General features: G+C 45.3%; 1 protein-coding gene across 1 annotated transcript in view; it reads right to left on the reverse strand.

Moving 5' to 3' along the window:
- The window catches only part of COL5A3 (collagen type V alpha 3 chain), a 130,675-nt gene that overhangs the window by 90,112 nt on the left and 15,020 nt on the right, over positions 1-25,543 (reverse strand). Inside the window, exons 2-6 of the mRNA XM_066612797.1 lie at positions 17,756-17,923; positions 16,279-16,492; positions 11,302-11,464; positions 6,123-6,245; positions 3,407-3,541 (exon numbers count right to left, since the gene is read on the reverse strand). Coding sequence (XP_066468894.1) covers positions 3,407-3,541; positions 6,123-6,245; positions 11,302-11,464; positions 16,279-16,492; positions 17,756-17,923 — 803 coding nt within the window. The remainder of the gene's footprint in view (positions 1-3,406; positions 3,542-6,122; positions 6,246-11,301; positions 11,465-16,278; positions 16,493-17,755; positions 17,924-25,543) is intronic.

The raw sequence follows: 25,543 nt of genomic DNA on the forward strand, positions 1-25,543 counted from the left end.
AGGGGAAGGGGTGAGGATCCCCAGGACCGCATCACTAATGGGGGTGGAGTACTTTTACTTACTGATGCATGCAGGACATTGCAGGAGGAGTGGGACACCCTGTTCAGCCCTCCGCAGGGCTTCTCAAGTCTTAGAATGTTGGAAAAATGTGAGCGCAAAGCACTTCCTCTTTGCGTTTGCAAAGAGGAAGTGCTTTGCGCTCGTGTTTTTCCAACATTCAAAGACTTAGGGAGCCCTGCAGAGGGCTGAGCGGAGCTCTCTATTTCTCCTGCAACGTCCTGCATGCATCACTAGGTAAAAAAAACTCCTCTTCCACCCCCATTAGCAACACAATTCCTTCAAGGGAGCAGGGGAGCTTTATACAACCCACCAGTATGAGAACCACTGTGATATACCATATCTCCAAACGCATTTGGTTTTTCAATCCTATGGGCCACTCACGAAAGCATCCCAAAATACCTAGTGATGGCACGTGTTGGCAAAGTGGCAGCAGCTGATCTTTGGGCAGGACTTTGGGCTGTATCAGCCTCAGTACGTCACCTGCAGGGGTGTGTCATGGGCAGGAAAGAAGAGGGCAGGGGAAGATTGGGGGGAGAGCATGGGACATTTTCAATCTTGGCAGCAGCAACTTGCATTAGGATGTATTGTTTCAGAACACAGAATGGCTGGCATAGGTACAAGGAGACCCACAGGCAATTGGGCAGCCTACTGGGGGGGGGGGTTAGTAGAATATATTGTTACTTACCTCCTGCTACATCCTGTCTGAATGCCCTCCTCCCACCATACTAGCATGTTTTTGTTTTTTTTTTTGGCAGGGCTCCATGCTGTAGCATGGCAGGGGACAGAATTGGGCTGCTAGTTCCCCTAATACTGAAAAAATAAATATCCCCATGTCTTTCTCCTCCCTGTTCAACTGTAGGTCTCTTAATTTTTCTCAAGATACCACAGTTCAGTATGTTGGTAGGCAAAGTAACTTTTCAAGCATCTGTAGGCTGCGTCATGTTACATAGCAACAAAGTTGGGTTTTCCACCAATTATTTACACTTAAAAGTCACAGCAAATGCCAGGAAAATGACAAGTGTACCTGTATGTCAACAATTTGACATATTTATTCGGGTGAGGAAACCATGGTTGTGCCAAAGAATTAGAATCCACATTGTTAAAAAAAAGTCCAATGTTTTGTTCTGTCTTTTCAGAACTTCATCAGGGAAAATGTGCTTAGACAGGACACGTTGGTAGAGAGCAAGCCAGGAACAGCAGTTAAAAAACCAGTATACCCTACAGGTGCATCAAGTTCCATTTTACTGCTGCATTCTTCAAGTAATCTCAACCTAATCACAGTATCCCATCTCTGCTGGAAACATCTTCCTTATAAAGCTCTTTAAAGTCTGTGCTTTTTAGGACTAGAAGACATGTATTGCTAATATGTAGAGCCTCTTCTTTTCTGTTGATGTTTTAGGGATGTTTAACTATTTCGATTGCTTCTCCATGAAGTCTTGGGAAATGAAATCTATAACATTGTTGTCCCATAACATTGTTGTAATCATTTCTGGTATATCCATTGTGTTGCAGAACTTGTTGGACATGTAATTCCTTCTTCAGATATTGTGGTTCTGAGAGTAATTCTGCCCCGTTTATTAAAATGTTGATAATCCCCATTTTTGTTTAGGGTGATGATTGGAACAACGGTGTAAATAGTGATATGTATGCTTTAAGAATGCTGGAGTAAAATGGAACTTGAAGCACCTGGAGGGTACTGGTTTTTTAACTGCTGTTTCTGGCTTGCTCTCTACCAACGTGTCCTGTCTAAGCACATTTTCCCTGATGACGTTCTGAAAAGACAGAACGAAACGTTGGACTTTTTTTAACAACATGGATTCTAATTCTTTGACACAACCATGGTCTTCTCACCCAAATAAATACATGTCAAATTGTTGGATTATTGCAGGCCTTGAAAACCTATGAACATATATAATGTACCTGTATGATTTATGTGTGTGCAAGTATTACCCACACTCCCACTTCAAATGTTTAGGTGTACATTAAAAAAATCTTAGATATATACACCTAAAATAGAATGTGGGAAGAGGCCTATATTAGTCCCTGTTTACACAGTGAGGATTCAAATACTGTTATTTCAGGAAGTTATCATATGACAACCATCCCAGCATATAGGAGTCAAGGAATTCTATCCTGTTTCAGTCATTTGGTCTTTCCAATTACTGTGTGCAATAGATCCAACACCACTGGAACTGTGAACTAGCTACTGGTGTGGGGTGGGCACTACTGTTAATTACCTAGTTGCTTATCATTGAATAAGGCAGAAGTTAATGATATAGTCGTCTGGGAGTTTGACCTGGAAGATCCAGGTTCAAATCACCGTTCAGCTACAAAGTTTCCTGAGTTACCTTGGACCATTCACTATCTCTCAGCCTAACCTAGCTCACAAGGCTGTTATGAGGACAAACGGAAGGAAGGAACCATGTACACCCCCCTGAATTCCTTGAAGAAAGGGCAGTATGTATGTATAAATAAATAAATAAGTAACCTTGTCCATACCATCAACTTTCATGCAACTTGCTTCACTCTCCCTTCAAAAGTACAATCACATCAGAAGTTGATCTAAAGTCAAGGATCAGCAGCCCAGGACAACAGATCACAACAAGACGACACTTGATTTGGTCTTAGGAACTGCTGGTCCACAATACCAACAACCCAAATACCTCCTGGCTTCTTGAATCTACCCATCTCTTTGTTTTTTTAAGTTGGCACCTTGAATTTCATATTCCAAATATTTTCCCTTGCTAAGGACCAATGCCATCACACCAGGGTGGTGCCAGCCATAAATTTATGCTGAAGTTCTTTGAGATTTATGAAGCAGCTGTTCTAACTTTCTGTTTACTCACCCACCCCTTTTGCCCTACCTACTGGGTTTACTGACAAAAACTGGGCAGATTAAACTCATTGGCTCTTTGACTTTTAACATTTCTAGGGATCAAACATCAAGAGGAGGTCAACAGGCTTTCAGATGAGAACTTGCTCCAGGCATGGAACTCACCTTTGTCAGAAGGGCTATGCAGACAGTTGGTACCCATGGAATCAGAAGCATGGAAGTGAGCTCAGGGCTCCCAGACCTTCTATAGCCCATGACCCCCAAGGCCAAAGGTAGTTGAACAGGACTCCTAGGGCTGCCCCTGAAGAGGCAGCAAACTGGCCATCAGGTAGAACAGAAATGACAAGCACTGAGCAGGCAGTCCTGCCTGAAGAACCAGTCAGGATTAAAGCAGGAGAAAAGTTATGAGTTAGGCATGTTAGGCAGGGCATGTGAGTTAGACGGGCAGCAAGTTAGGTCAGCTGAGGCTGTGAGTCATTAGGCCAGCAGAGGGCAGTTAGTTGCACTCTCTACCTGGCCTGAGGCCGGAGTGGGCGAGGATGTCTCCGTTGATTCTTTGTTCCTCTTCTTCTTGCCTCTACCTCTCCTCTTGCCCTTGCCCTTTCCTCTGCCCTTGCCCTTTCCTCTGCCCTTCCTCCGGGAAGTAGTCTGCACAAGATGGGGGCGGGGGCGGGACAGGAGAAGGGGGAAAATAATGAAGGAGAGAGAGAGAGAGAAAGACACTTGAGAAGGAAGAGACACCCCACCAATCCCATGGAACACCAAAAAGCACCACCCTCACACCCAGCCACCAGAAACCCACTGCCAAGACAGAGGTGGGCAGAGGGGAATATGGCACCAGCCCTTGGGGGAGTTGCTGCACACAGGAGACCCTCCACCCAAGAGACTCTTGCTTGCTTGCTTGCATGAGTATTAGACCAACATGCTTTTCTGGAGGAAACTGGCTTGATCCACCAATAGCGCAGACAGATGCCCGCAGAATTCCCATTCTCTCATTCCCAAGGTGCCGCTGCTCACCTTCGGGATAAGCCAACTTTTATCCATCCTCATGTGTACAATCCAGACTCACCACTGCTAGAGCCTTTCTGATATGGGACAACCTGGTGGAACCAAAAGTGGATGCAAGGCTTGCCACACATAGTTAACTGTTCCAGAACAGGATCCAGCTAAAACAGGGAAGCAGCGCTAAGAGCAGCTGCTAGATGACAGATGCAGTTTTGGTCACAATGAAATGATGTCCTGGCTCTCGAGAGCCACCTCTCAGACAATAGTTTATCACAGACTGACATCTCACCATGAAGTCAGCAGGTTCTGTTCCATGTTTTGGCTAACAATGCCAATTACTCTGTCACATCTTTAGCCAAGGAGCAGTTCCCACCGTCCCTCCCTCTGATGATACATATTAAGGGGTAAAAACTGCAGGGATCATTCAGCCTTTTTAATAACGTGTGAACATGCAGAAATCTTCAAAGCTGAGGGGCTTGGGATTCACATGGTGGATATTGCAAAGATATGCCGACCAGAGCCACCAATTCCCTAATGATGTACACAAGACCTATGCTCTGACTCCCCCCACCCCCTATAATTTCAACATATCTGGGTCCACTTGGTAGTTTCCTAAAAAGGAAAGAAGCAGGAGGAAGCAGGAAGAACAGGTCATGGGGATGGGGATTCCCTAATTCATCCGTTACATGGTCCTCAGTGATAACTCAGTTTTGTGTCCGAATACTGAACTTTGCCAAGCTATTTTACTGCCTGTAAATGCCCATACAGTGGGCAGTGGTGATGGAGGTGACGGCAGCTACTGTGTTTCTTCCTCAAGGATATTCCTGATGACAGCCCCTTTTCCTTGCTCCATGTAAGCCAGTGGAGTGAAAACGGGAGCATGGGAGGGGATCGTCTCCATTTATTTGACGGGGATTTCAAAGGAAGAAAATCTTGAATGTTGGACAGGAGTGCCTTTGCTCCCCTTTGAAGGTCTTCACAATTCACCTAGAATCCCTGGGATTCTGCCACCTATATGTTGCCTTTTAAGGGTTGAGCCAGCCCTGTGCAAATGCCAGCTCAAACTTTGCTCATTCTAACAAGTTTGCAACCCAAGAACGTAGGCGGTATAAGGGCCAAACAACTAGCTACGCAAAATATGCAATACGACTGGAAGGGTGGGAGGTTTTTTTCCCCTTTAATAGCATATTGAGGGGGCAATGAAACTGGGCAAAACTGCACTGGAAGCATTGGGGGGGGGCTTAATACCTGTTCCCACCATGGTTCCAATATTAATCATGTCCCCCTTCCCCCATATAATATTTTAAAATTGGAAAAGTTCCTATTGAAAGACAATAAGAACTTGCTTTCTACTTAAAATACTGTGTGCGCGATGGGGGGGGGGAGGTACAATCAGGATCTGAACTACAGTGGGGGGAAAGTGCTAAGACCCCCTACCCTCACACTGCAGTTTTGACCGGTTTCTACACTCTTGGTATGCGATGTAAAGACACACCCATACAAGCCACATTACATATCCAGTGCAACACTAATGAGGCCCTTAATGAATACAGTGCTAGAAGTTTTGCGGATGCCATATCTCAATTCAAGCTCCTTAGAAAGGGGTAAGACAGGTAGTCAGGCAGAAAGTCACTGGGATGGATGGGTAACAGCTACTAGCACTTAAGAGCAGGACCCTATACTACCAAGGTCAATTAGCCAAATGCTGGTTCATTCCAAAGGAAGGTTTTCTTCATTGGCTAGACCAGTTGGTTCATATGGAGGAGATGAGCAGGAGGTCTGGTCTAGAGGGTAGAGCCTCCGTCTGCCTGAAGATAACATCCACAAGGTCGCCAGTTCGAGGCCACCGGCACCGTGCGACCTTGGAGCAGCTGACAAGCTGAAGCCGAGCTATTCCATCTGCTCTGAGCGTGGGAGGATGGAGGCCAGAATGTGAAGCCAGATCGGAATGAAACACCTGAATGTAGTGGTTCTTGAAAGAAAGAACCTTCTTTCAATTGTAAAAATCCCTATTTAATAAGGGATTTAATAAAGCCTGCCTATGTAAACCGCCTTGAATAAAGTCTTGAATAAAGACCAAGAAAGGCGGTATATAAATACCTGTTGTTGTTGTTGTTGTTGTTGTTATGAGCACCGCAGAAGGCCCAGCATCATTCCACTATGGGTGCTGGCTTTAAGATCAGGTAATGTGACAAACAACTTCCCCTGCAATTTGGCCACCTACCTCTTCAGGATCCTGGGCATGCAACATGTAGGTGAGTGGCCTGCCGCAATCAGGCATGTAATGCTGGCAGTATTGGGCTGCAGCTGCTGGGTCCGGCACGATCAGCAGTTGCTGCAGATCGCCCTGAAGGACAAAGGAAGAAGAGTTAGCAGGAGCCCACAGCTAGTCAGAATCTCTTTGTAAACGCCTGCACGTGCACTAACCGCTGTGGACACAAACAAGGATGTGCAATACATTCACACTGATCAGCCTGCCATGTGTACTCACTTGTATGGAGAGGAGCTGTCGTTAAGCAGCAGAGTACCTGTTTTGAGGGCCCCAGGTTCAACCTCTGGCCTCTCTAGGAAAAGACTCTGCCTAAAAACCAGAGCGGCTACCAGTCAGTGTTTACAGCACTGATCGTTATGAACCAATGGTTTGACTCAGCATGAATCCCTGTAGCTGTACGAGGCAGCTTCGTATGTGGGCTGCAGTGCTGAGGAAGTGTGGAAAGATGGCAAAGAAACATAAAGTAAAATGGGACTCCCTCCTATAGCATAACCATCAATAAGCCTATTATATAGCACTTTCTCCAGGCAAATCAGTTCATGTACATTCTTCCAACAATCTTTGCAACAATTTTACAAGGTCAGTATTCTGAATTCCTCTGTTACAGATGGGCAAACCAGAGGCCATATAGCTTACATATGGCCACACTGCGAGTTAGATATGAACCTGGGAGAGGGGCTTTACAGCATATGCTCTTAACCACTATACTAAAAAATCTCTCAAGAGGACACATAAGGGTGACATGAAAACTCATAGCTCCAGGGGTATACACAGAATCTTAACCCAAGTATTTTAAATCAAGAATCAGGGTCTTCCATAATTAGTCAGCCTGAGAGGTCTGGTACACATTGCACTTCCTTATTATTCTCAACTGTTGCAGGATCTCTCAGGCTAAATCCCTCCTGCAACCAGCCTTTGAATTGACTTGAAATCCTGTGTAGGCCCATTCACATCAGTTCAGCCCCAGTCCTGGATATTCTCATAGTTGACCTGCTTGCCAGCAAAGTAAAACTTCTTTGCCTCAGTGTGCCTAATCTGTCTTCCACAGCTCTCTGCTCCCATTCTTTCCTTTGTTCTCACAAAGAACCGCCTCCATTCACTTCAAACTCAGTTTCCAGTTATTATTATTATTATTATTAACTGTATTTATATACCGCTTTTCAACTAAAAGTTCACAAAGCGGTTTACAGAGAAAAATCAAATAAATAATGGCTCCCTGTCCCAAAAGGGCTCACAATCTAAAAAGATGCAAAAAGAACACCAGCAGACAGCCACTAGAAAAGACACTGCTGGGGTGAGGTGGGCCAGTTGCATTGCACTCCTAAATGAAATGCTCCGAAAATATGGACTTGGCAGCCAAACTCATCAACTAGCTACTGAGCCACTCTACGATTTATTCCTTTTTGGCCCTGCTCCAGCGAGCAACTGAGAAACACAGAACTCTTCCTCCAGTAAGTCCTGGCAAAGAAGAGCTCTGTGCAAACTGAAAGTCTGCCTACTCTTACACCAACAGAAGCCAGTACACTAAAAGATGTCAAATCCACCTTTTTGTCTCTTCTGTTGCCCAGGGCCAGAGTGCCAACAACAGTCAGTGCCAGATTTTTACAACTGTGCATGAACACAGACACACATTCACTTGCAGCTGGACATGCCTACGCTCTCCCCCTCCAGCCTGTGTGATCCGAGCCAGGCCTAGTGAACTTAGAACATTCACTTCCAATAAATCATCTCATAAAGTATGGCCAGTGGGCCTGTTTCCACTACAGCCCCCGGAACCGCCTGCTCCCACCTGCTCAGCTGGGACCCAAAATCACTCAGCTCCCAGCATTCCTTTGGAAAGGGAAAGGAAGAGAAATCAAGCAGCAAGACGGATTACCCTGGGGAGGGGGTGAATCACAAACCAAGGAATGGGGTCGGGCAGGGACAGAGAAGGCTAGATCAGGCAGCCCCCCTTCTTGAAAAGGAAGTCGCGGGGGGGGGGGCAGCCAGGATTAGGAAAGTGTCCAGATTCCCACACACATAAATAAACAAATGGAATCACATGTACACAAGAAAACCCCAAAACATCTGCATACCCAGCTATGTGCACAAACAAGAAAACAAAGCATTGGAGACCTAGGATACAGACAAAGACATCCACACATACAAGATGCCCTCTAGCTAGCCCTCTACCACCACCCTCTCCCCTTGGAGCTAATAAAAAAAATGACATTTGTGACAGAAACAATCATGCTCATCTTCAGAGTCATGTGGCATTAACACACTGCATCCTTACTAGTTTCTGGTAGAGAAAACACCAACTTGGGTAATACGTAAGCACTATGAATATGTGATGGGGAACTTAACCCTGAGCATGGCAGGAGCTATGATAGCCAGAAGGCAGAGAGCTGATCCAGCAATCTGAAGCAGTCAGCAGCCCTAGTCTCTTGCGCACTGACTAGCACTTTCCTCTGTTTGAAAAAGTATAGGATCCGTGCTGTCGAGTGAGCTGAGCAGAAGATCTTGGCCACGAGGTCACAGGTTGACCGAGAATGTAGAATCATCCATGCTATGAACTGGTGCTACACTGCATTGCCTACAGTAATACACAAAGGGTAGCGGCCAGACATGCATCCCTAAACCCACAACAGACATGTGCTGGGGAGTCCTGATTGGTCCCTGATTGGGAGTTCCTGATTGGCTCCATGACATATGTTCACTGCATATTTAGGGATGTACCTCTGCCCTAAATTAATATATGCAGCAATCATGCTCATTGCAGCACACACAAAGTATGATATGGGTTTTACAGATAAAGGAGAAGAATAGTATAATGCCCTCCTTCCTGCATGTAACTGAACTTTGGAAGAATATCAGTTGCGCTTACAAAATTACAGTAGATGCATTACAGTGTCTTTCTATAATTATATGTCCTATTGCATCTCTTGATTCCCCTCAATCCCATTCCTGGCACAGGATTCCTGATGCTTTTGCCCAGAGCAGTCAAATCTGCTTCTGGAGGATTAGGTACATTCCCTGCTAAAAGAAGGAGAGTATGGGGAAAGTGCAATGGAACTAGCACACACAGCCTCGCTTGGAAACATTCTTCAGGGTTCCTTCCATCAGACCATCCAGTTGCAGTGAGTCCTCCCACCACCTTCTCAGCATGGCTCAGTAGACAGCTACCTCCCACTGGCCACCTCCAGACCCCTGCTGGTCTGCCTCATCATCACCACTCCCCAGAGGCAGATGGCCTTTGGCCAAAGTTTCCTAAGAACCACAACAAGGGGTGCTTGTTCTCGGCCACCCCCAGGACCCAACCCAGTCATCTTCAAAGACCTTATGCCCTCTGACATTTTGCGCCCAGGGAAGGAATGTGGGAGGTGCCCGAGGCAGCTTTTCTCTGCTTCTGGAGTCTGTCGAGACCATCATCTTATCCAGACTGGGAATCCCTGGGGTAGATGTTAGGGCTTTCCTCCTTGGAAAAAGAACATCTGGAACAGCTAAGGGGTGGTGATGCATGTGCAGAAATTGCACAGGAATTCAGAAACTTGTATTCACAAAGAGGACACTTATTCCTCTGCCTTTTCCTCCAGTCTTCCCCTTCTCTGGCCCTCTTCTCTTTTCTCAGGCTCCTGTTTCTCATTTTGCTTATTCTATACCCGTCCACAGCCACCTTGCCCCTGGGTTCCCTCTCCTATACTTCTCTACCACTTGAACTTCTACCCAGTCTTCAGTCTGCCCCCCAAATTACTCATCCCCTCAAGGCTAGTGTGAGGTTCTATTCCCAATGGACCTCATATCTTTCCCTTCCTTCCTATAATCTGGTTTGCAAACCTTCTGACAGCTCTGTTCCCTGAGCAATGTACAGGTGGAGCCTGTTTATGTGGATTTTATATCCACGGATCTGGCTCAGTGTGGGTCCCCTGGACCTGCGTTGAGCCAAACTTGACCCAATCTGAATCTTCCAAAAGTGACTGGAGCTACTCGGAGCTTTCTGAAGCCTGCAGAGTCGTGTTTCAGAATGGACATTATGGCTGGAAAAACAAGCTACTTCCGGTTTCCGGAGGGAAACCGGAAGTAATGTTTTTATGCCTTATAAGGCATTCTAAGGCCCAGGGGAGGAGCTCCGGTTGCCTTCAGAGGGTTTAAAGGGGCCGAAACCGTAGATTTCGTTATCTGCAGTTTTCTGTATCCACAAGGGGTCCAAGAACAGATCCCTCGCGGATACCAAGGCCCCACCTATAATGCTTTTGTACAACATTCCAAGCCATCTCAACCGCTCAGGGCTATACGAATGAGGTAGTAGCGATTAAATCAAATCTGTAATCAGATCTCTCTTTTCTTAAATTTCTTTAATGAGTGGGGCCATAGTAATGGAGGAAACATGGGCAACCTTTTCCTCCTGGGTCATTTTTCCAAAGTTTTCATAGGAACAAGCACAGTATTGTATAAATGAGCTAACTTTTTTACAGTGAAAGAGGAAATTAACTTCATGACACTAGAATTGCAATTCCTCTGTGCGCTCTCACCCCAATTCTATGTATTTATTCTTAACAGTATTTTAACAGTATTTTAACAGTATGTGTATGCTATTCCTGGAGGCAAGTAATAAATTGCAGCTCTATTTCCATGAGAAAGGCCTCCAAATAAATCTGGCAGCCAGTAAAGGCATAAAAAAGCCCCACTCCACTCCCTGAACCGCACAGGCAGCAAAGGCTCTGCGCAAAAATCATTGGTCTTCTACACATTGGCATAACTTTGTATTCCTCAGGGCACCTGGGCTTTGTGAGGTTACCACAGACAATCAGGGGGTGAATGTGGCACTTAAAATATCTGCCCTTATAATCTGCCAAGTCAGAGGACATCTGTCCTAGGAAATCTGCCAGACACACAGGAGGAGGTGGCATGACCAGAATGGGGGGGGGGGGAAGAGAGTCAGTGGCTGCCATAATAAACAAGGCTGGCACCATTATAAGGCCATTCATTCAATGGGACAAGAATTCCAGCTACACTTTTGTTGTAGTGACCTGGCATGGTCCTTAAGGGGGTGTGTGTGTCTGTGTGGGCATGACTGAGTGCATGCTCATGCACGTGAGTCAATGAGAGAAGTGGAGGAGAGGATTTGAGCAGTCTGAACCATCTTCCCTACCTCAAAAACATCTTCATCCGGCCGGCGTGCCCCAAGCAAGGTGATGCCCTCAACACTAACAACAGGCTGCACGTCTCGCAGCAGGGGCAGTGTCACAGGTTCTTCACAGTCGACACTCAGGGATACATTCCTACCTTCCACACTCAGGGCAATGCGATGCCACCTGTCAGGAGATGGGACAGATTAGCACTGTGGTATAAAAAAAAAAAAGACGGTGCTAGTAAACAGGACATTGCCTACCTAGACCTCCCTTCCATTCTTTCTTCAATGCTGGAGTGGCTTCACAAGGATTACTGAGGCATGGTTTGGAGCCAAGATGTCACTAGGGCAGAGTATTCCATCCAATAGGGATTGCTGCTATGCTAGAGCCTTTTTATGGCCCAATCATACTTGGGCCTTGCACTTCCAGAACTTGTTCTCTGGTAGCACAAGGCCCTTTGCAGTAGTGCAGAAGCCAGGACACCATCGTGCGCTTCCAAGTCTCTGACAAAAATGGCTAGCAATGTGATGCATGCATCAGAAGCTCCTCAAGGCTGCACCAGTATCGGTAAGTTGGCAGCATGGGCAGGGGGACACTTGGGGATGTTCCAGGGAGAGCAGAGCAGTGGGTGGGCTGGAGGGGTAGTTCTCAGCAGCAAAGGTGCACACCAGATCATAACCCTGCTTCCCTAGCCTGCCCTACCCCCTTCCTCTCCTAAGTCATATGCCAGCAAAATAGCGTAAGCATGGCCATAAGCACCCAGAAGGTCTACCCAGAGGTAAGTAAAAATGTTTTACTTACATTTTTACTTACATTTTTACTTACCTCTGGGTAGGCCTTCTGAGTGCCCCACCACCACAGCATGCAACACACACTCTGTTGACATGACTGATGGTATAGCATGGTGGAGGATAGGACTGGCCTGTCAGTGCTGCTAGGTATTCCTTTCCTGTAGTTAGCTGGAAGTGGAATTAAAAATGGAGGTTCTACTCAACAATCAATGCAGCACTACATTATGCAACAATGCCCTACTTTATGCTCAAAATTTTTCTACAGTAGTGGTTCCCAAACTGGTGGGTCATGACTCACCAGCCAGGGAAGCACTTAGATTTAGCCCGTTAAGGGACGGGAGCAGGGAGATTGCAACAGCGCGATCTCCAGGATCACGCTGCTGTTGGGAAAAGAGGGGGGGTTCCTGGTTTACCTGAAGCCAGTGATGGGGTCCAAGGAGCCCCACAGACACATCCGCAGGGCTTCCCAAACCTGGAAATGTTTTTAATGAAATCAAAAGCCACTTCCGGTTTCCAAACGCAAAACCAGAAGTGGCTTCTGGTCACTTTTTAAAAAAATTTTCAAGGCTTGGGGAGCCCTGCAGAGGTGTCCACATGGCTCCCCATACCCCACAGATTCCTGTTGCTGGCTTCAGGTAAGCCAGGAACCCTTCCTTTCCCCAGCAACAGCATGATACTGAGGATCACACTGCTGCAATCCCACCACCCCCGCAAGCACTTAGGTGGTTCTCTCCTCCTGAGGAGGACTTTGGGAACCATTGTTCTACAGCAGGGTTTCTCAAACTTTGAGGGAGCTTTACTCCCTCAGTAAGTTCTTGTGGGGGAGGGGCTAGGGCAGCGACAGGATCCCCAGGATCGCACCACTTGGGGGGCGAGGAGGGGGTGCTTGTGTGACTTTCTACACTGTAGGGCTGCAGCATGTGTGGGGAGCCCTGCGCAACGCTCCCTGATGCTTGGCACATGCAAAAGAAGAGGGCGCAAAGCAACACCACCCACTTCCTGTGGGTATTGCACTTCTTTTGCAGGTTCCAAGCATCAGGGAGCACTGCGCAGAGCTGCGCAGGGCTCCCCGCAACTCCTGCAGCCTGCTGCAGCCCTACAGTGCAGAAAGTCACACACAAGCACCCCCCCCAAGAGGCGTGATCCTGCCTCCCTCCCCTTCCCCCAACCCTTAAAGGGACGGGGGAAGTGTCACACGAACTGGTAGGTCACGACCCACCAGTTTGAGAACCACTGTTCTACAGTATAAGGTTTATATTCAAGTTGAATCCATTTGGCAAAGGTCCTTTCCAATGTTAACTGAACAGTTCCTGTGGGGTCCTTCCTGTTGCACTGTTTCCTCAGATTAATGATAGCCTCTTAATTGCACCTTGAACAGCCTCCCTTAATTGCCCCAAGTTCACCTTTTGTATCTTGGTAGGTGAATGGATGAGTAGAGGGACATTTTAAATCTATGGACTGGTTTCTTTGCATTATCAGTTTCTTTTTAATATTAAAACTATTTTCCTATTTTTTTTTAAATGGAAAGAAAAAGAATTATTAGTAAAATCCCCATCCCTGTGATAATGGAAACAGACACTAGGGCAATTAAGAGACACTATTCATCACTAATCCCTCAACCCTGGAAAGGAATTACTAATCTACTAATATATGTATTTAACCACGTTAACCACTTTGTGAACTACATTTTGTCAAAAAGCAGTTGTTATTATTAATAGGAAGCAGTGGAAAGGGTAAGACCTGTAAACAGGGAACACTTTTAATTAAAGGCATAGAAGTCATGAAAAGCCTCAACAGAGCTTTGCCTGTCCACAGTAGACAGGGTTGTGGTGCAGTAAGATTTGGGAAAGGGGGGGGGGGGAGAAGCATAGGAGGTTAACCCAGAAGACATTGGACTGCTACAATTTGATGACGACATTATCTGAATTCTTCATAAAAACATGGTTGGCAACCTTCAGTCTCAAAAGACTATGGCATAAGCCTACAGCACCCAGTATTCCCAGGCAGTCTTCCATCCAAGTACTAACCAGGCTTGACCCTGCTTAGCTTCCGATATCAGACGAGATTGGGCATGTGCAGGGTAACAGTTGCTGCTCCATAAATAGTTAATAAACAAAAGATAGCAATTCCCAAGAACAGCCTAGTATGGAAGCAGCCTAGACATCTGTTCCTTTAGGATCTCAGGGGAATGCCAGAGTTCCATAGCTGCATCTTCTTCTGAAAAAGCTGCTATGATGGGGGAGTAGGGGGGATGCTGAATTGCAGCCTTATCCAAAGAGTTCACATAGACAGAAGCCCTTCCTTGAACTGAACATAATAACTTCGAGAGTAGCAGACTACATTTTCAAACATGTATTGCCGTCCGATTTCTATGAAACAGAGTGGGCATTCCAAGAGGATAATGTGATGTGTGGGAGACTGGAAGAGTGTGTCAAATTCTTCACTGATCCACTGTTTTCCTTCCTGCCATAACCACCCACTTCCTCACTGCCTTTATTGTGTTCAAGTTCTAAGACTGGAAAGAAACCCAGCCACGAGAAACCCAACTTGGAGAGGAATTGTGACAAGGAAAATGGCAAGTGGGAGAAGGATTCAGAACTTCCCTCCTGCACTTTCCACTTGAAATCCCTTCTCCTGTTGGAGAGGTGTTTGGTGACCACCTGGGTTGAAAGCCACAGCTTTTCCATTATCAAATACAGTCCTCTGCTCAGAAGAGGATGCTAGGATCAAACAGAGAAAGAGGCTGTATGCTGTGAGCATTTAAGAAATTGAGCTTTACTAGGGGACTGTAGGTGATGGAGACAAAAGAAGCAACAGCTGATTTTCTAACTCAGTAATGGCTGTTTTCCACATGTACTTAGTACCCCACCCTCTTTCCAAGGAACTTCATGTCCATGAGGTTATCCAATACTATCCTATGAGACTGGCCAGGATGAGAGACAAGTGATTTTCTCAAGGTCTCCCAGTGAGCATTATGATGGGTGAATGGGAATTTGAACCCCAGAGTCTAAAACCATTGCCTATATCACCCCATGATCTGAACTATGGATTTTAACTAAGCAGCAGAGTTTTGGGGCTGAAGGTCTCTAGTTATTAATCACTTATCTAACACCTAAAGGCTCTAGTTCAACATTTCCCAAACTGCGAGTCAGGACCCACCAGTGGATCGCAACATGAATTTTGGTGGGTCAGGGACCCACTGATTCCAGAGTTATTTTCAACCACTGTGCCGTGGCACACCAGTGGTCCACAGGTGTGCCACAGGAATTTGGGGGAAGGTTATTTATTAGTAGGACCAATGGGGGATGTGAGCCCCCCACTGGCAGCATGGTGTGCCTTGACAACTGTCAAAAACCTGATGGTGTACCTTGACAATTTTAGTGTCTTGTCAGTTTGTCTATACTCCAGACTATCACTGGTTTAATAGGCAATCTCTCCCTTGGAAACATTGGGAGCTGTAGTTCCATAATGGGACTCAAAGAACAGAACTTGTTAGAGTGGCAACAGCAGGAACACTGAAGAGTTAAGAAGAGGCTTCAACATCATGTTTTCCCAGCATCTCTCTTAGCTGTCACACAACCAGTAGATGAGCCAGGAGCCACAATCCATCTGGCCTGCATGGGAAGCCACATCCCCCAAGTGACAATTACATTCACACTTCCTGGAGGGGGGCCTATTTCCCCTGAGCATGCCACAAACCTTGTATAGAACACAAGAGAACTCAAATGAGGCTTTAACAACATGTCCCAAACCCCCCCCCCCACCCGCCGTGAGCATTTTTCTTGGGCACCCGACCACCAAGAGATAAGTACTAAATTACTATCATCTGTTGTAAATTGCCTTGGGGAAACTTTTGGCATTTTCTTGTTTTAAAATGAATAAGCAAATAACAAAGCTTTTCGCAATCTCATCAAAAGTCAACTCCCTAGATTTCTGGGGATAGGGGAGGGCAAGCATCACAGCTCAATAGGTCTAAAAATCAATATATAGATAAGACTATAAAAATATTGACTGTCCAGTGACTTGGTCCACTTCAGCAAAGAAAAACTCCTGGGCGGCAAGACTAATCCATTGCACTGTGAACATATGGAAGCTCACATGGAAATAATGTCAACAGTTTCAAGGACTGCTTGTCTTTTGTGCATCTGCCCAGATAGCCACTTTTAAAGGTCCCTTCCAACCCCCTCCACCCTGTTCCCAACTCACTTGCCATCAGCCAGGTTGACTCGGCGAAAGTGAGGATAGTCCTCAGGCACTGGGTGACCATGCTGGTCTTCATACAGAAAGACAGGTGAACGGCCGATCTCTACACCAAGCTGTTGCACTCCTTGCACATCATACATGGAGAACAAGAAAGACTGGCTACCTTTGAGTGCTCGAAGCGTGGTGAGCACTGAGAAGTCCACTGGGAAAGGGCCATCTGGAAGGGACAGAGACAGTGCACTGTGAGTGGACAGCAAGAGCCCATAAGCTAAAATAGCCAACAATAAAATTAGCCCATAAGCTAAAATCCCAATCTGAATGGCTCTTTTGATCTCCACCTCCACGCTGATGTATCTTGAACTACTGCATTTTTCAACTGCACTGCAAAAGGTCAGAATTTGGTGAAGAGTGAAGAATCTAAAATCTTATGAATAATCCTTTTTTTCTTTTTAAAAAGCAAGTTTCAAGTACTAATGGACACAAAAGAGGTTTGAAAACACGTGCGCTGCCTGGTGAAGTAAGGGAAGTGGGAAGGATTAGAGATTTTAAGGCACAGCAGCGTTTAAGACACATTGCACCACTCAACGTTTCAAGAAACAAGTTCTCAGTGGGTTGGGAGTACTGAGTCTGGGTTGTATCACTTCAGGTTGCAGGTGAGGAAAAGGCATGATTAGATAGCGCTCAAACTTGCATGTTAAGGCAAAGCGTCTTAGCCCAGTCTTCTCCCTGTCATGCTACTTTTTCGTGTAGTAGAAATGTAGTTTTGTGGTGGTACAGAACAAAGTGAATAGGGAACCAGGCCTAAATGCACATAATCTTCTACTGTCTGCAAGGTGCCATTTTCAATTCCTCAACTAGGGCTGGGAAAGACTCCTGTCCTAAGGAGGCACTGCCAGTCAGCGCTGACAGCCCTGAACTAGGAAGACCAAATGATTTAGGAAGAGTCACCAGAAGGCAGCATCCTATGTTCAGGAGGAAGAACCAACAGTTCACAAGGTCTTAACAAAATCTCAATAGACAGAGAGAGTGGCGAAGGATTTTCATGACTAGAGGTTGGAGATTTTGCACCCTATTTTTGCACCCTCATGATCAGAGGGTGGGGATTTTGCCTGACCCTCCCCAAACACTGGTAGAGCAGCAACACAGTAAATCATGCAACATATGCAAATACATGCAAAGGTACTTATCTGCATAATTTAAGTAGGCTGCAGAATTCAAGTTTTTCTTAGTCAGAAATTTGGTGGGTGATGTTTTTAAAAGTCTGCAACATACACAGCTTTGAACTACTGCTATTTAAGTTGGATCAACATATGTGCAACACCCAGGACAAAAGGGTTACACAGGCCCTTCTCAAAGAATTCACATTCAGATGTGATGATAAATCAGAGGTTGATGGGGTGGCAAGAATTAACAGTGGCATTCCTGCCCATCATCTCTGAGGAAAGATCCCTTCCCTAGGGATGTCATGCTTGTGTTTTACCAGGAAAGAGCTGCCTGGTAGGGGTGCTGAAATGTGTCTGGTTCTCCAGGCGGAAGGCCAGGTCGCTTTCCTCAGATCCATTCCTCTGGGTGCAGATCCCAGCAGCAATCGAGACTCCATTCTTGCCCTCTCGCACAGCAAATGCCTGGAGCACATCCACAAGGCCATCTGGAAAGGAAACACAGGTTAAAATCATGCTTTAGCTCCAGATAAAACCACAGTGAAGAAAAGACACCACTTAACACATAAAGTTTATGTGTTTCTAAAATTTCGAGGACAACAGGGAGGCTTTGCTATATATAACATGAAGTCATCTCAGGCTGGAGACCGACATTAGTTTGTTAGAGGGATCGTTGTTCTTGATTACACTCATGCCACTTTAATTTTTAGTCTAGCAGGCTTTGCAAGTTTTTTTGCCTTTCAAAAACCTGCCAAATCTGTTTGATAAGAGTCAACAGTGTGACACAAAAAATGTGTGTATTCACTCTATATCATGGGAAGTGAAAGCTCTCTCAAACCATTTGCAACTCATTGCCAGCACAATCCTATGCATGTCTACTCAGTATTGGGAAGCCCCAGCGTGTTCAGTGGGGCTTCCTCCCAAGAAAGGGTGGATAGAATTGCAGCCTGAGAAACTCCCATATCACCAGCTCAGCATTAGCATGTATCTATCCGCCCGTTAACATTTCTGGCTTTTGATTTTCTGTTGAAGAAATTTGGGGAAGGAAATTTTCCCCCAAATTAAGAATGATTGCCCTGGGGAAACCTATGCTGCCTTTTTATGCATTGTTTTGTACCCCACTTTTCTCCAAGTGATGAGAAGTCCAAGGCAGCCTTTTAAGGGCAAAATGTCCCTTGGAAGAAATAGCATTGGAAGCACATCTTGTTCTTGTAATTAAAAAAAAAATACATTTATTTACACAGGTATTCAAGGGGTGCAGAAGCAAGCACACAGGTTGGCAGTGCTAATCCCAAAATCACTTTAGCATCCTAGGTATGTCCTTGGAGTAAGTAAAATGACCTCATCCAAGAGCAGACAAATTGCCCATTAGAGACTATTGTTCACTGTCAACAATCAAGCCATGCCAAGACTAAGAACACAGTCATTTTCTCTGTTTTGGATAACAGAATGGCATGGTCCCTTATAACATGATGCGGTCAGCCCAGCATGCACCAGCCCTTCTTTCATCCTTGGCTGCTGTGCAGATGGATGGGTAAATCACATGAGCTCAGTTCTGGGCATATGCGTCTTACCCAGTCTGATGGGGGGAAAAAAGTCAACTGGTCTCTAAAATAAGCCTGTAGGAAGACACACCCTTTGCAGAAACTGAGGAGTCAAACAGAACATCATGCTGTTGACAGAGATTACTTAGTCTGGAACAGTTGTTACCTCTTTGGTTGTGTACTCACAATAAATAATATTAGAAATCCAATTCCATTCAAAAACATATAGTGAAAGGGTGGAGAGAAAAAGATTAGAATGTCTACTATTTTACCCTTCTGCAACTACTGAGATAGTTCATACAAAGGGCGATGGGTTACCTAATGAATAGCAACCAAACTTGAGTATGCATTCCACAACGAGGCTGGGAAGTGCAGAAAGAATTCGTGATCTGTCCTGTTTTCATTTTGTTCAAGGTCTCAAAGGTTCATCATGCCCTCTCCTCAGCACAACAAATCTACAGCCTACTTGCACAAAACTCAAAGGTATTTCATTCCCAAAACTGATCTAAATCACAACAATTAAAAGTAGCATCATCTTATACCTTCCGAGTTATCCTGAGCCAGCAGAAATTCGAACTGACCCAGACTGACAAACCATATGGACCATACAAGCACCACCTCAAGGATGACTAACGGCAGCCTGAGCTCTGGCCTGATCCAATCCATGGCACCTAGCCTGCCCATCTGGCGGAGTCAATCCAGGCGCAGCTCCTTGGATAGGCCAAATAATTGTCTCAGCTTTGGACCGCGTTTCCAAACTGTAGATGTCCCCAAAATTGGCAGTGGTTGAACAGTTAGCACAGCACACTGTTGGCCTGAATGCCCTCTCAGCCAACATTAACAGAGCTGTCCCCATTCGCCCACAGTCTGATTCATGGGAAGAAAGAGAGATGACCCACCCGCAACAAGCTGCAAACCAGAACCTATGCTCTTTTGACTAGGTGCCTTTGTAGCTAGGCATTTCGGTGCCCTCACTAAAACAGGACCATCTTCTGGGTGAGCATTAGATGGTTGGCAACCTTCATTCTCGAAAGACTATGGTATAAGCCTGCTGCACCCGGTATTCCCAGGCGGTCTCCCATCCAAGTACTAACCAGGCCTGACCCTGCTTAGCTTCCAAGATCAGATAAGATCAGGCATGTGCAGGGCAAGCTCTGAGTCCTTCCTGGAAGAACCCCAAACACTTGGTTCTCATTATGCCAAATGACTGTCAGTTTCAGCAATTTTCAAGCAACATATTCTCACTGCAGAAAAAAAAAGCAAACAGAAGGAACCGCTGGCATTTTTCGAGAAACAATTGCACAAGAGGTTTGCAGAATGAAGGAACAGAAGGTTGAGCCACAGCTTCGACCCCCTGATGAGGACAAGGGCCTGCTGCTGATTTTTCAGATGAACTCTGTGCTCATAGCCTCCATGTGGTGGTGGCTGAGTGATGCTCACGGGGTTCAGCCGGGTAGGAGGGGGCCCAGGCAGGCCAGTTTGTTGAGATCCCCCTAAAAGTTGAGCCATTTCTGATGAGAATCCCATCCACTGGAGGGGCTACTAACTCATTTCAATAATGCAAGGCAGTATTTGTTCAGATCATAATTCAATTATCAACAAGCACCTCCCATGAATGCACCTCCAATAGCACTGATCAGAAAATGCTTCATTCTTGATGTTTTGTTCAGGGCCTGAATAGCATGTTAATAACACACTAAATGTGAAGGAATGTGAATGTAAAGGAGGGTTCTGTCCCTCCTTACCCAATGAAAGTAAGTGGGGTCATCATAAACCAGTGGGATACAAAGTCCCTTGCTCAGACACCCTTTCCCATGACCACCACTATTTACTGGAAATAGCAAGTATACTCTTGCTCTCTGCCCTGCTATAGCTGCAGAATCCTTCTTAGCAAGGAGGACGAATTGCACCCCAATGGAGGAATAGGTAGATGAGGATCCTTACCAGGGGAATGAATCAGGCAGGTCCTTCACAAGCTGCTGGACCCTTCAGAGAAACTATCCTCCGTTTCCTCAACTGAAACTGGTCTCGGATACCACTTTGGTACCTGTCTGTAATTGTTCAGATGATCTTTCTTCATACTGGCTAAGAAGGACAAGATCTCTGGCTGCTGAGAGAGAGAGAGAGAGAGAGAAGTTTCCAGCAACTTAACAGCCCCTAGCTGTCAAAGTCAAGCAAACTTCTCCCTAGATTTTTTTAGCTGACCTCTTCCTCACTGTCCCTTGACTGCCATAGCAACCAGAGTATATACCATGAGTATATGAGATAATAATGGCACAAGTAGCTCTCTCTCTCTCTCTCTCTCTCTCTCTCTCACACACACACACACACACACACACACACACACACACCTTCTTTGGGGTTGGAAGTTCTTATCAAGCCTTGAGTTAACAATCCCCGTAAAAAAATGCAGAGTGGGCACATAACCACAACCCCAGCACACTGTTCCACTGTTCGGAATCACATGGCATTTCTACTGCATGTTATTATTATGAAAACCAGAATGGCACATTGAGAGGGGGAGCAGGTAATGTGCCTTTACATTCTGAGTGGTGCAGGAGTTCAGTATAGTGTCCAAACTGGTCCAATACACTTCATACGATTATATGAGTATCAATAGCTAATGGGTTGCTAATATAGGCTCAAATAACCTGTGTTTCAGAGGAGAGTTAAGGCTGTGACAAATACACTCATACACAAAGAATAAATAAAAGAATAGATAAAGAAGCATGAAAATTCTAACTTAACTTTTGTGCCATGGAAGCACTCAGCACATTGCACAGTCTTGGACATTGGGCTTATCTAGTTTGGACTGAACTTTCATCCTTAATTCTTGGGGGGGGGCGGGATTGGAGGTAACACTAAAGCTTGTGTCAGTGCTATATCAGTCTTTAATTAGATGCTTATTTCAACAACTCTGGAAGCAGACCAGATTTGGGAGGGAGGCCTGTATAAAGTGGCTCCGTACCGGAGGCATACTGAAAGGGAGTTCTGTTTTACATGACAAATCTCACCCAATGACTCAAGCAGGTATGTCATGACAGAGTCTTCTTATAATAGAACTGGGGTGGGGGACGCATCCATATCATTCCTACTTTTGAGACTATCCGTCATGGGAGGGAAGCTTCCCTTGTCTCTTGGTAAAATTAAAAAATGGTCAGTCTCTCAGGGGGAAGAGCCTTTTAATCTTTGGAGGGGAATGGATGTGTGTGTGTCAACAGAGGGATGGGAATGTGGAAGCTCTGCCTCTAGAGATGCTGTATCTCAGTTCCATCTCTCATGCTCCTTTGACCTAGTTCTAAGATCCCATTTCCGTCTCAAGTTGCTCCCACTCGACTCATTGTCTCTTCTCCCCACCCCCATTCCCATTCCCTGTCCAAGCAAAGCATTCTAGAGGACTTCCACAGTACCTTCCCACTGATTGCCTGCAGGGATGACAACTAGGCATAGGATGTCAGGGAAACTCTATTTCCTGCAGTTCCCTAGCACACCAAAATGTTGAGCTGGAACACATGATCAGCAAATCTGCAAACAATCCCTTGCCCCTCTGTACATTTCACCTATCTCCAATATTTGGATACATGGAGCAAGCACCGATTTTCAGAGACACAGAGTATTTAAAAACATGATTATGTTCCACCTGCAGTCTGAAGTGGTATAGTCTATTAACACTAATTTGATATAAAAGCAGATGCAGCCTTCGTCTGAGCACAGTGAGAAGTGACTGGCCAGAGTGGGACCAAGACCACATGCGCACAATGGCTACTTCAGTGGCTTAATGTATGTAAACTCTTGCACTATGCTCAGTGCTACAAGAGCTTAGCTGAGTGAAGAGAAAAACAGATGAGTAACTATCCCTGCTCCGAAAATGGACTCATGTGAATAAAGCCCACTCCATTCCTTCTTCTCCAGGGATCTTCTGTCCACCATAAAAAAAAGAATAATTGCTTTGTCTCTAGAATGCAAATCAAGAAAGAATTCTGCAATAGCCCTCTATGGCATCAAGATCCTTCTTTTGGGGGGGGGGGGGGGGAAGGAACAGATTCTTTACTAAACATGCACACACACACACACACTCCTTGATCACTTTCTTGCTGAAAGATTTTCTTTTTCTAACAAGAGAATTCAGGCTGAATAAGATCTGCAATGAAATACTGCAGTGTTACTATTACTTAACAAGAACGTCTTTTCAAGATTCCAGCCCTCCTAGAGAAACCTGACAGGCCATGCTTCCAACAGATCCAATCCTAAAGCATATTTGGTGCTGTTCGTTTAAGTCAGGATTCTAAATAGCCACTGGCTAGATTGCCCACGGCAAATGGAAATTACCAGATTACCAGGCAAATGGAGATTACCAGAGTCAGAAGCTTTTGTAAACTGGTCCAAAGTTGATTCCTCATCCCCCATCACCACTGTTCAGATAGTCTCTGTGCCATAAAAGATTAACATCTGCTACACCTCCTGTTCCATTCTATAGATTCTTTTGTCCATCCTTCTGCTCCACCTATTGTGCCCAGGAGGACACTAAACTTGCCCCACAGCCAGCAAGGATACAGTGGAGAAATAGGTAATAGGTACCATGGCACTTGACACTGTAATCTGTCACTCAATACAATTACAAGCATAGGAATTATCTCTGAATGGGGATTTGGCACCCCTGCATGCGTGAGATCATCCACCTCCGTATCCTTGACACCCACAGTATAACTGTGACCATGATACAGTGTAACAGTGCACAAAGGACACATGCCTCCAAATACTGTGAAGTTCAGCAAGCCACTACAGATATTAAAATAATAGCAATGCTAACCCAAACAACCAACATTTGAACAGGCAGATAGATTTCCCACAGAAATTCACTGCTTCAGGCCAGTGAAGTGGAATTGAACATGGAATTCTGCCCATAAATTTCACACATGCCTCCTGAATTAATCCCTAATGTGGCTTTTCTTTGTTCATGTGAAAGTAAGTAGAGATGGATACATTTTTTGTGCCAGTGTTCCAAACACAAAGAGATGTGGAAAAGTTTTGTCCACATATAAACAAGGATTGTACAAAACTTCACATCAGAGGCCAAATGGGAGAAACTGAGGGCACGTCCAGCAATTCCAGCTGCTCAGGAGTGTGTACTCATGCGAACAAGCGTGCCATGGAAGCCAAGAGCTAACAGATCTTGGCTGCAGGAATATCTGCAAGCACATAGTATCAACTTCTGTGATTGGGGAAGCTGCCAGTGGCCAAGATCTATGAGCTCCTGACTCACATGACACAGTTGCTCCTGAGAGCACACAGCCAGAGACTGTGGGAAGAACGCACAACAGTGAGGAAAAAAAAAATAAGCTGACTCCAAGACTGTGTCTGATGACAGAAGAAAATACACACTGTGCTTCAGAGCAACCTGCTATTTATACCAGTAATGATCTGGGGTGATTGGTGGGAAATTAAAACCACAAACGCCAGTTCGGTTCCATCCTGATTGGGTTGCAAATGTCACAAACTCTGTTTGAAGAGTCTGGCATTTGGAACAAAAAAGTAGTCTCAGATTTTGCAAATGGAAAAAAAATCAAAATTTTCTCTGGAAAAAAGTAGAGCCAATATGGACACATTTCTGCTTGGGGGGGATGACGACGTCTAATTGTGCACTTTTCTATCACAGATGGGGGAGGAAGCTTATGCTGACTGGATCATTGGAACAACTGTTGAGCAATGTGAGAGGAACAGAGACTTGGAGGCAGGGTGGGGAGGAGGAATAAAGGCATGAAAGTGAATTCTCTGCATGATGTTCACACATGTATTTATTTTTCACATTTTTATACTGCTCCTAAAAGGAGCTCAGGATGGTATGCATCATTCCTTCCCTATCCCTGTCCACACAATAACCTTGTGAGGTAGGTTAGGCTAAGAGATAGTGACTGACCCATATACCCTCTTTCCCTTTTGTTTCTAAGACTTTAGCACAACCCTTATGTGCACCTATGTACACCTGGATAGGTGGAAGAGATTAGGATCATACCTGCTGGAGCACACACTTCCAAGCTTCACACTTTCGAGGTTCCTATCTGCACAGCAGCCTATGAACATGTAGCCTAACATGTAGCACAAGCTCAGATCACATAATCTGGTAAAAATGGAAGGCAGAGCAGGCATATAGAGCCTAGTCTATGCACATGTAGATCCCTGTACCGATGGAAACTCAAATGCCTGTAGTCAGGGGTGGGATCCACAACTATGATCTTATCCCCCCTCCAATATTCTTTGATATACAGATTCAACATATATAATAAAGATCCAACAGATCTGATATACAGATCCAACAGATTCAACATGTATAAAAGATACAGTACAAACCCCCAGCTTCTAGTTTTGAAGGCTGCAGTCCTAAATATACGTAAGAATGACTGAATGGGAGTAAGCTACTTGGGAGTAAGCTAGTGTGAAACCAGCTCTCAAGCAAGAATGCATGGGAGCAGACTGCCAATCTGGTAACTTGCATGCTTGCCCAGGGCACATAATAATTTTTTTCTGACCCACTGTTCCAGTACGTCCAGTACATCTGTTAACAGT

This window comes from Tiliqua scincoides, chromosome 2, assembly GCF_035046505.1.
Source record: "Tiliqua scincoides isolate rTilSci1 chromosome 2, rTilSci1.hap2, whole genome shotgun sequence".
In the NCBI taxonomy this organism is placed as follows: domain Eukaryota; kingdom Metazoa; phylum Chordata; class Lepidosauria; order Squamata; family Scincidae; genus Tiliqua; species Tiliqua scincoides.